This window comes from Sphaerodactylus townsendi, linkage group LG07 (assembly GCF_021028975.2).
Source record: "Sphaerodactylus townsendi isolate TG3544 linkage group LG07, MPM_Stown_v2.3, whole genome shotgun sequence".
NCBI lineage: Eukaryota > Metazoa > Chordata > Lepidosauria > Squamata > Sphaerodactylidae > Sphaerodactylus > Sphaerodactylus townsendi.
The window spans coordinates 73,937,696-73,948,863 of NC_059431.1; the positions used below are offsets into that span (position 1 = coordinate 73,937,696).

Below are 11,168 nucleotides of genomic sequence, written 5' to 3' on the forward strand. Positions count from 1 at the left end.
GCAGAGGGGCCCCACTAAGGGAGGAAGGCAGCCCGCGAAGGGCAGAAGGTCCCCACGCCCGCCTGAAATATACCAGCGCAAAGGGTTACTCTACTCAGCCTCTCTCACGCACGATCATTTATATTCCCCACGTCGCACAGACACACGGGCGGACAGTGACACGCCAAGAGGGAGGAGCCTGGCAGCCGCCTCCAAAAACGCGGGGGGGGGGGGTGCGTGTGAAGCGGGTTACAGCAAGACTGCCTGTGGCGTCTCGTTACCTCCCCAGATGCCGAGAGAGAGCTGAGAACTGTCCAAATTCACAACATAATCTCCCAGAAACCGATTCAGGACGTCCACGACCACCGACTCGAACACCATCCTCGCTGAGTCTCTCCACACTCGGACTGGCAGCGACGCCTACGGCCACCAGGCTCCCCAAAGGGACGCCGGACCTCCCCCGCCCCGCCACACCACCGTTTGCTGAGCAGGGTGGTGACGGCTGGTCGCCCGCTGGCTCGGCGCGTGAGACTCAGACGCGCCCTCCCTTTCGCGCAGGCGCACAAGGGGAGCCTCGACTAGCGAATCCGCTCTCTTCTGTTTCTTCCTCGTCCCCAGCAAGGGAGCGGCGAGAGAGGGCGTTAGATGGGCGGGCTGGAACGGGACGGCGCCTGTGTTCTCCGTCGCGCGAGACTGTAACGTCGGTGTAACTGTCCCTCCTGTCACTTCACCACAGGGCAGCCATGCTTTCGAAGGAGGCTGAGGGTTTTTTTCCTCACGAGCCTTGCGTGTCATAGTCTCTTTCTTTCCGCCTCATGACTTAATCTCAAAATGGCTACAAGTCGCCTAGTTCCTTGGCTGGTACAAGAGTGTGAGGCGCGGGTCCCAGTCGACGAACACATCTCTAGCCTTACAGCTCAGTTCTTCGTGGAGCAGGATTGTCGCTGTCCACGTAACGCCTCCACAAATAAGGGAAACTGCCGAACGCAAAAGCAGAGTCATCCCTGGTCGCTGTTTTAATCGGAGACCAACAGGGAAGTCCAGGATCTCGGCACACAGCCAGGCAATGGCGAAACCCGCCTGTGTACGCCTCTTGCCCTGAAAACCCCACAGGTAGACACACACACACACACACACCGCCCTGCATAAAAGCAGAGTTGTCTTAGTTGCTCTGCTCGTGTCCTACCATTCATGCGAGAATTCACTGCGATCCCATAACGCCATAATAATCCTTTCATTTTCGGGATTTAAAAAATTGCAGTGACACTTCAGTGCAAAGTGAGTGGAAAATTCAGAAGGGTGTCTAGAGTTGTGGAATAACTACTAGTGCTGGCATAGATTTTGAACAATAATGAGACGTGAATAGCTTTCTGTAAGTATTTAATTTAGCAGTTTGTTCAATTGATGTGAGAATCTATTTGTTTTATTATTCACAGGTACCACTTGCCCTTAAAGTCTTGTACAAAGTAGGATCATATCTGGACGCTGCCTAGGTTTTAGTGGGTGCTCTTAACTGTAAAGAGAAAACAATCCTTAATAAGGAATTTTCATTGAAAGGTGCCACCTTGGCTCCCTGCCTGGTAATATGTAGGTACCACTATTGATCCAATTGTTCTTTACAAATGCCACTCAGTTTACACTTAGTGATGCCAAAATAACTATGATACGTCATCAATATTATTTTTGCTTTTAAACCTTTATCAGTAAAAAAGATTTGTATCTGGAATGCTCGTATTTGTTCAATAACACTATCTCACTTGATCAGTACTTTTAGCTTCCATATGTTTATAAAGGTAAAAATGGCCATCGTGGGATCATTTAGTCAAATGTCCATAATTACCCAAATAATGAAAAAAGTAGTTTACAGTATTATCAATTTCAAACAATTTACACTAAATATATTCTGGTTCTTTGCCTGTTGACTGAATAGCTTTCAATGAGAATTTTCCAACATAAATTATTACCATAAAAGCAAAAAAGAATGACTGAATATTTTGTCACTGCATAATTTTTAAAATGTATAGTGAAGACTTTATAGAATCAAGGTCTTGTGGACATCTGCATCTTTAGATAGTTATGTGTATGTGTTTGCTTGCTTTAAAATACTAGGTTCCATTTTAATAGCAGAAGTAATAATACTATTTTTAATTCTATTTAAAAAGTTATTTGAGCTCTTTTTGTCACTGAGATATAAGGAGAAAGGCAAGAAAAGGGCCTTAAACAAGGGTCTCCTTTTGATGCTGCAAGCATCTTTGGAATTGTGAGAGAGCAACACCTCAAAATGGTTACCATAGGAGAGAGAACCAAGCCCAAAAGGCAGAGCAAAATGATATACTTCCCAAGAAGAATAAAATTGTAAAGCAATTGTAAAGGCAAGCAGAAACAGAGATTACAGAAATCCCAGACTTTTACTGATCCTCCTGCTTTTCCAACAGATAACCCTTTAAATCTGGATGATGAAGCTAATAGCAAGTTCTGCCTTACAATGGCTCCACCCACTTTCTGAAAAGCTGAGTGAGTTCCATGGCACCCAAGAGCATTATGTTGTGAAATCCTGGACTACAGACTTAAAAAAAAATAAAGTGGGAATTTTGAGAACCTGTTACACATATTGTTAGAGTGTTTTTCTGATATAACAATATTCATTATTTTTTTAAAAAAAAATAGAGAAGGCCCATTGCCCCCAGGAGGGGAGGAGGGTACTGCAGAGGGACTGATGCAGGAAAATTGTGGAAAACATGCCATGTGGGAGACTCATTGACATTGATATTAGCAGCCATACCAGTACCAAGGAAATCCTACAAGCTCATCCCTGTATTATGATAATATTCAATTGCCAATTAAAAAACACAAAAAAACTTCATTGGCATCAAATGAACACTGACATGGAAGGGAAAATGACTGTTGTGTGGGTGGGGCCAGGAAAATCTGAACATTTCTACTCACACAGCAGCCATGCAAGTTTTGCTTTAATCTTTGGCCCCTTCCGCACACGCAACCACTTTCACAACTGTTTGCAAGTGGATTTTGCTATTCCGCACAGCTTCAAAGAGCCTCTGTCACAAAGCAAGTTTGGAAAAGATCTGTTAAAAACCATGGATAACGTGAGAGAAACATGATGTTTTGGAGAAGCAGAAAAAAAATTCTCAGTAGCATTGAAACTGGGACACTTGTGGAAAAGACTGAAATTTATCAAGACACACTTGATACTGCACTAAAGTTTCCATGTTCTCTATTTTAAAAAGGCATTTTGCCAAAATCATTAAAGTAGGACTAAACTGAAATGACTATAATGTATCCAAAGTAAAAGATAAAAGATACACTGTTTTTAAAAGTCAATTTTATTGGACATTGATTTTAAATCTGTAGCTAGACCTTTAAAGTCCAACTAAATTAAGTTTCTATTAAGATACTTTTAAGATTATTAAAAGATTGATTTTCATTTATAGTACTTGGTTCTGGAACTGAGAAGCCAGTTCTTGTTCATTACATTTTGATGTGTAACTGGTAGATTAGTTTAAAGACATAAATTAAACCAGGGGATCCAAACCTGTGGTGTCCGCACCCCGCAAAGGATGCGAGATGGAATTTCAAAGGGTGCAATAAAAAGTGGCTTGCAATCCCTAGTGATGAGTCATCATTCAGCCAACTGCCAGTGTGCCTTGAGCAGTGGTAGTAGGTGATTGTGTTGCCTAGATGAAGAGTTTTGGATTTATACCCCACTTTTTTCAACCATAAGGAGTGGCTTACAAATTCATTCCTTTCCTCACCCCACAACAGACACCTTGTGAGGTAGGTGGGGCTAAGAGAGTTCTGAAGAACTGGGATTAGCTGAAGTGCTCCAGCTAGCTTCATATGTAGGAGCGGGAAAACAAATCCAGTTCACCCAATTAGATTCTGTCGCTCATGTGGAAGAGTGGGGAATCAAACCCAGGTCTCCAGATTAGAGTCCACCTGCTCTCAGTCACTTCACCATACTGGTTCTCATAGTTCATTTAATCAAAAGGAGAGAATAACAGAATTAACATATAAGTAAAGTAAGTAACTGATAGTCACAGAATATTGCTTTTACAATCATTTCAATGCAACATCTGACATAATCATTGTATATTGCTTCACTCATAAATTCACGATTGCTTCAACGGGATAACCACTTTGGAATCCTAGGACATAATTTAGTTTTATATTTTATCCACACTCTGTACAGCATACATCCTAAACATACAGCCCCACTAAAATCCACCGCAGGGGGAGATGCTCTCTCTTGCACCCTTTCTAGGGCCCATGGCATCTCCCCTGTAATGGGCTTTGCTGTTAGTCTTATATAATGTTTTTGTTGTGCCCCAATTTTCCCGTACCATAAATATGCATGACAGCCATATGTAACATCATTGCCTTCAAGATTTAAAATATGTCTTAATGTTTACCAGTCCTTAATCCAAACTAAACTAGTGGTGCCATAATATAATTCTAAATTAGGCAGCCTTAGACCACCTCTTTCCTCGCTAGCGTGTAAATTTCAAAGTTTTAATCTTGGTTTCCTTCCCTACCATATGAATTTTGCTAACTCCTTTTGCCAATCAAATATTTTCTCAGAGATTATTATAGGTATTGATTGAAATAAAAGCAAGACATTCATTTTTATTGCAGCAATTCTACCCAAGAGAAACAGCTGCAATTGGCTCCACCTGTTTGCCCTCATCACTCCAATTTTTTAATAGTTATTATTAACTGGGGTATTATTTTATTAGACATTTCCATTCCCAAATATTTAATTTTTCTTTCAATTGTAAATTCAGTCTTTGTTTCAAATTGCACTAGATCTTGTTTATTCATATTAAAGGTTAACATTTTTGTTTTCTGATTATAGTGAATTATTGAATATAGTTAATTTCTGATATAGTGAATTGTTTACATTTTGGATGTTAAAGACTTCTTGATCACTTTTTGCCATAAGATAGAATACTTTTTTGAAATAGTCAGCCATATGCATACCTTTCCAACCATGTCTTGCTGCATTCCACATTTTAGAGGTCAAGGTTCATACTGAAGATTTGTGCTTTGTTGTGAAACAAGTGAACCACTAGAGCAAGTACAGAAGTTATGATCCACAGTTTGCACTATGAATTTTAGCACACAGTAGGAGGCTTTGGCAGTCCAGTCCTTTCATAAGAACAAGCCAGCTGGATCAGACCAAAGTCCATCTAGTCCAGCTCTCTGCTACTCGCAGTGGCCCACCAGGTGCCATTGGGAGCTCACCATTGGGAGCTCACATGCAGGATGTGAAAGCAATGGCCTTCTGCGGCTGTTGCTCCCGAGCACCTGGTCTGTTAAGGCATTTGCAATCTCAGATCAAAGAGGATCAAGATTGGTAGCCATAAATTGACTTCTCCTCCATAAATCTGTCCAAGCTCCTTTTAAAGCTATCCAGGTTAGTGGCCATCACCTCCTGTGGCAGCATATTCCAAACACCAATCACACGTTGCGTGAAGAAGTGTTTCCTTTTATTAGTCCTAATTCTTCCCCCCAGCATTTTCAATGTATGCTCACTGGTTCTAGTATTGTGAGAAAGAGAGAAAAATTTCTCTCTGTCAACATTTTCTATCCCATGCATAATTTTATAGACTTCAATCATATCCCGCCTCAGACGTCTCCTCTCCAAACTAAAGAGTCCCAAACACTGCAGCCTCTCCTCATAAGGAAAGTGCTCCAGTCCCTCAATCATCCTCGTTGCCCTTCTCTGCACTTTTTCTATCTCTTCAATATCCTTTTTGAGATGTGGCGACCAGAACTAAACACAGTACTCCAAGTGCGGTCGCACCACTGCTTTATATAAGGGCATGACAATCTTTGCAGTTTTATTCTCAATTCCTTTTCTAATGATCCCCAGCATAGAGTTTGCCTTTTTCACAGCTGCCATGCATTGAGTTGACATTCTCATGGAACTATCAACTAAGATGCCCAAATCCCTTTCCTGGTCTGTGACTGATAGCACTGACCCTTGTAGTGTGTATGTGAAGTTTGGATTTTTTGCCCCTATGTGCATCACTTTACATTTTGCTACATTGAACTGCATTTGGCATTTCTTAGCCCAATCACCTAATTTATCATGGTCCGCTCGGAGCTCTTCACAATCCTTTACGGTTCTCACCACCCTACATAATTTGGAATCATCTGTAAACTTGGCCACCACGCTACCCACCCCTACTTTCCACTTGTCCATAGATCACTTGCAATTACGAAGGTGGTACTTTGCAATAAAAACAGAGTAAAAATGTAATAAATGAGTTACTGTACTTCTCTGATTCTAAATAACAGGAAAACGTTACTGATACATGATGAACGCAACTTTCATATTGGTTGCATTGCAAAAGTTCATTCAAAAATATTGAAATGCTAATAATTAAACACAACAAAAACAATATTGAACAAGATTTTTTTTATTTACATTCAGTGCTGATTCTGCCTTGTTCATAGAAGTAGGTTTAATAGAAATAGATTTTCATAACCCCTTCGAGGATGAGGTGGTTTATGAAATCCAATAATTAGTTAGTTTGTTAGTTAGTTAGTTAGTTAGTTACATACATACATATATACATACATACATACATACATACATACATACATACATACATACATACATACATACATACATACATACATGTATAGAAGGAGATTTCTGGACACTTCCTAGATCTTTAGAGACTGATGGCACTGATTCCTTTAAGGAACTTTTATTTAAAAATGCTTCTCTCTCTTTTTTCTTCCCTCCCTCAGCCCACTCACTTTTCTGTCCTCATATGCTGCTGTTTCATGTTACTTCTGTAATGCTGTATTTCTGAGTTCATGGGAGTGGGGTGAGGTAGGTCTGTAACCGTGGTCTGGTTGTATGTTTGGATGTTCACAAGCAGATATTTGTAATTTTGCAGTGCCTAAATTCTAGCTTCCCTTGAACAAACATGCTATGGTGTAATAAATACATGGGCTGTATTTTATTTTATATGGCTGTTTGGAGGGATAGCGTGTTACATGTTGTGATTTGACTGATAAACTTATCTCAGCTGCAGTAGTGTGACTAGGCAAACTGGAGCTCTGGGCAAAACCTGAGTTTGACGCCCCACCCTGCGTGTGCCTGGTGCAACACGCACCCACCCCCGGCCCACTTGTAGCTACACCCAGTGGTGTATCTAGGCAAACTGGAGTTTGGCACTTCCCCCATGGGCAGCCGCCCTCCCCCACCGTGACCAAACAATGATTTTTTCACCAGGTCGTTTCAAAGTCACCATCACATTATAGAACATACCCCAACTCACAAATCTGAACACAGCAATAGGCCATGCCACACAGCAGAAATAATTTTTGAAAACATTTTCAAAATGCTTTCAAAACGTTTTATTACTGTTATGAAAACATTTTATGGTGCTGTATCCAGTCCCTCCAATTGGGGGAAACAGCATCACTTTCAATGTTATTTAAACTGGGAACCCCAGATTCTCCCTTTAAAGTGGACTTAAAAGGAGAATCTGGGCTCCCTAGTTTAAACAAGTGATGCTGGAATCCACCCCCAAACAGCATCATTTTCAATGGTGTTTAAACTAGGGAGCCCAGATTCTCCTTTTAAATCCACCTTAAAGGGAGAATCTGGGGTTCCCAGTTTAAACAACATTGAAAGTGATGCTATCTTGGGGTTGATTCTCCCCCACCCTGAAACAGCATCACTTTCAAAGTTTAAACTGGGGACCTCAGATTCTCCCTTTAAATCCTTGCCAAAAGGGGGGGATTTAAAAGGAAAATCTGGGGAAATTTGGGGGGGTGCCTGCTGTCAATTGTTAAGCTAGCAGCACTAAACTTTCAGGGGTATCTTTAGGAGACTCTCCTAATGATACCACCCAGGTTTGGTGAAGTTTGGTTCAGGTGGTCCAAAGTTATGGACCCTCAAAGGTGTATCCCCCATCTCCTATTAGTTCCAATTGGAAACAGTGGGGGATGGGGCACCCCTTTTGGGAGTCCATAACTTTGGACTTCCTGAACCAAACCTCACCAAACCTGGGTGATGGCATCAGGAGAGTCTCCCGAAACTGCACCCCTGCAGGCCAAAAATGGAAAACCCACTAAAATACCCAAAAAACCACAAACAGACCCTGCATTTTTGGCACCCGCCACAAGGGGCGCTCTGGGCCACTGGCCACTTTGCTCAATGGGTGTTATGCCACTGCTCAGATGGGAGTGATAAGAACCCATGGAGATTTTCTGCTGAAATCATCTTCTTCATTAATTTCAATGGAAAGGATCAGTTCATACATGTATCAACTTCTTCCTTTGAAATTAATGAATTATATATAATTACATATAATTCAATTATAAGGAAATTATATATGCATCTGAGCACACTCAAAGATCTCTAGGTCAGGCTGTGTATCAGATAAAATACAAGAAAAAAGGGAGAATCATGTATGTTTTCTATTATGACTGAATGTTTTTTATGCCTATGTACTTTACAAGACCTAAAAGAACATAGTTGCTAAAGTCTGGTTGGTTGCATAGTTCTGCTCAGAAGGCCGAATATACACTGATGTTCACTCCAGGAGAAGTAGACGTTCTTATAAAACTCATGTTTACAATCCATGATTCTGTACCTATTTTTAGTTTTCAAAGAATCAATGATATCCAGTTCTAGAGAAGCCATGTCCTATGCTTTCTGTGTGCTATTTTTATGTTTGGCAGAGAGAAGTGGAAAAGTTTTTAAAGGGACTAGATCCAGATTTTCCTGTTCATAAGGGACCAAGCAATTTGAGTCTGTATTTCCATGGATATCTAGTTAAAGCAAAATACTTAAAACTAGTGACCAATATTAGTCTAAACTCATTTTTATTTAGAGAATTATATTTCATTTTCTCTCCAAAGCAGCTTACAGCATTGTCATGCCCCACCCACCTTCTTTCTTATCCTTACAACAGCACCCTGTCTGGTAGGTTAGACTGAGAGAAAATGACTGGCCTAACGTAGGATTGCTAGCCAGGAACATTGGTGGGGTGGGAGCATTTGGGGGTGAAGGTTGGGAAAACTGCATTACTTAACACTCTAGGCATCTCCCCCCCCCCCCAGTCTCTCTGACAAAAATCACGTAAATTAGGGGAATGTCCAGAACACCATATGATTTTCCCGCTCCCCTCACTTCTCCACTAGGCAAGGGCAGTAAGTTGCAAACCTGGTAAGAATAGGCATAGAGTCACCCAGAAAGCTTCCATGTTAGATTGGGGATTCAAACTTGGGTCTTCCAGATCCTAGATTGAGACTTTAACCATTGTACACATTCGCCATTACACACAATGGCTCATTCTCTTACTATAATTCCCTGAAACTTCTTGTTTCATACAGAACTAAGAGGGTGGGTCTCATATTTTACATGGAAGAAAACAGGTTTTCTCTGTTCGAAATCATTATGCTGCATCTTCTACTTTTTTACATCTTTGTCTTCAATAGAGTGAAGAGAAAACATCTATTATATATTCTCTGTAGTAATGCACTGCTGACCCAGCAGCACCGTGGTAGAACGTTGGGACGCCCAACCTGGACCTAATAATGTGCCTTGTTGAATGCATCAAGACCCCCCACTCCTCATCTCCTATGAGTCACGGGTCATGAACTGTCTGGCTCAGTCACCGGGCTTAGGACAATGGTCTGCCCCCAGGTGAGGATTAGCTCAGACGCTTACGCCCACTCCGCAAGATCGTAGCTGTGGGTGTGAGATCATGCATCAGCATGATGATCTCCAGGTCTCCGTCTCCCGCCTCATCTCCCTACCCACCTCCTTTACACTCACAATGAAACCCTAATAAAGGTGCAAGAGACCAGCATGGGCAGAGTTGTCAGGATCACGAACCCGCTGGGCTCCCTGTTGCTGACGCCTCCTCACCAGATGAACCTCCTCAAGGCCCCACTCCTAGCTGCACGACCTGCGGGTTGACTACAAGCTGGTGTCAAAACCCGGGAATCCTCAACCTCCAATCTGCTCACACCGTTTGGAGGCTGAGCACCAGTCCGGCTGGATCATGACCAGAGACACGCCCTAGGGACACTCTCTCTGGGTCCGGGACGAACACTGGTATGGGGAGCTTGCAGCAGGGGCTTATGACAAGCACGCTGGACGCAACTGAAAGCTTAGCTAAATGCGGCAGGGTCCCCGTGAAGAGAAGGGAGCTGCGCAAATTGGTTGAGGAGGATTGAAGTCAGTGTCCATGGTACCCAGAGGGGGGGACATTGAATCTGTTGACTGGGAAAACATCGGCGCAGACTTTCGCGACAGAGCTCTACACATGTCACTGCTACTGACGTGGAGATAATGTTTTGTCGCCATCAGCTCCGTAGACCTATGGCTCCCTTGCTGTAGGTCAGCCTCCTTCGATCTTTCACCTTCAATTTCAACCCCGAATTTTCTATCCTCACAATTGGACTGTCCCTCCTTCTGCCCCCTTGCTCTTCGCCTATCGCTAAACTCTTCGCTCAGCCCCCCCCTTTGTCTTCGGGCTTCATTTTCTCGGGCTAATTGTGACCTCATTAGCCACGAATGGCGCTGGTTTCGAAACTGCGGGATGATAGCCACCGATCTGCAAGGAAAGAAACTCCTGACGGAAGCAAGACGATGCCGAGAGCTCTCGTGACAGGCTCCGGCCCATAATAGATACCGAGGGGAGGATGGCGCTATCTCGGGCGGGTTGTCGAAAATCACTCTTAAGCTATGCACATCCTCACTGAGTTCAGAAAGCGACAAGTGGGACGGGGGAGCCACTCAGCCCCTATGTGAGAGGTACGCGAGGCGGTCGCGAGAATCACTTAATGGTTCCCGACGACCAAGACCACCTCTCCCGTGATGCTCCTGAGCCTGCACAATTTGTGATCTGGGGAGAGCTAGTTCCGCCAGTACGTTTTAGCAGGGCAGTCTGGCGCACTGGCAGACAGCTTTCACGGCTTCATGCCTTCAGTAACCCCAACAACCAGATCGTTCTGCCGGGTGGCCACTCCCACGGTCGCTTCTGAATGCCTCAAGCATGCTTTTGAAAGTCCCCAACCGGGACAGCCAACCAAAGTTTTTCTAGCACTGCAGAAGCCTCAGAGCCCTCTATGCTGAGTTTGTGAACAGGGTTCCAGGAGGCCCTCAAGAGGTGGCATGACAACGAGTGCCCAGGCTA

At 43.2% G+C, this 11,168-nt stretch overlaps 1 protein-coding gene and 1 long non-coding RNA gene across 2 annotated transcripts in view; one reads left to right on the forward strand and one right to left on the reverse strand.

Annotated features, from left to right (window-relative positions):
• VPS13A (vacuolar protein sorting 13 homolog A) overlaps positions 1-493 on the reverse strand; it is a 151,736-nt gene extending 151,243 nt beyond the window's left edge. The window contains exon 1 of the mRNA XM_048504374.1: positions 261-493. Coding sequence (XP_048360331.1) covers positions 261-360 — 100 coding nt within the window. The 5' untranslated portion in view covers positions 361-493. The remainder of the gene's footprint in view (positions 1-260) is intronic.
• A 120-nt stretch (positions 494-613) lies between these two features.
• Positions 614-2,584, forward strand: LOC125437164. The gene is made up of 2 exons (XR_007245144.1): positions 614-1,351; positions 2,415-2,584. It is a non-coding gene; the product is annotated as an uncharacterized LOC125437164 (long non-coding RNA).
• Positions 2,585-11,168: the final 8,584 nt, after the last annotated feature.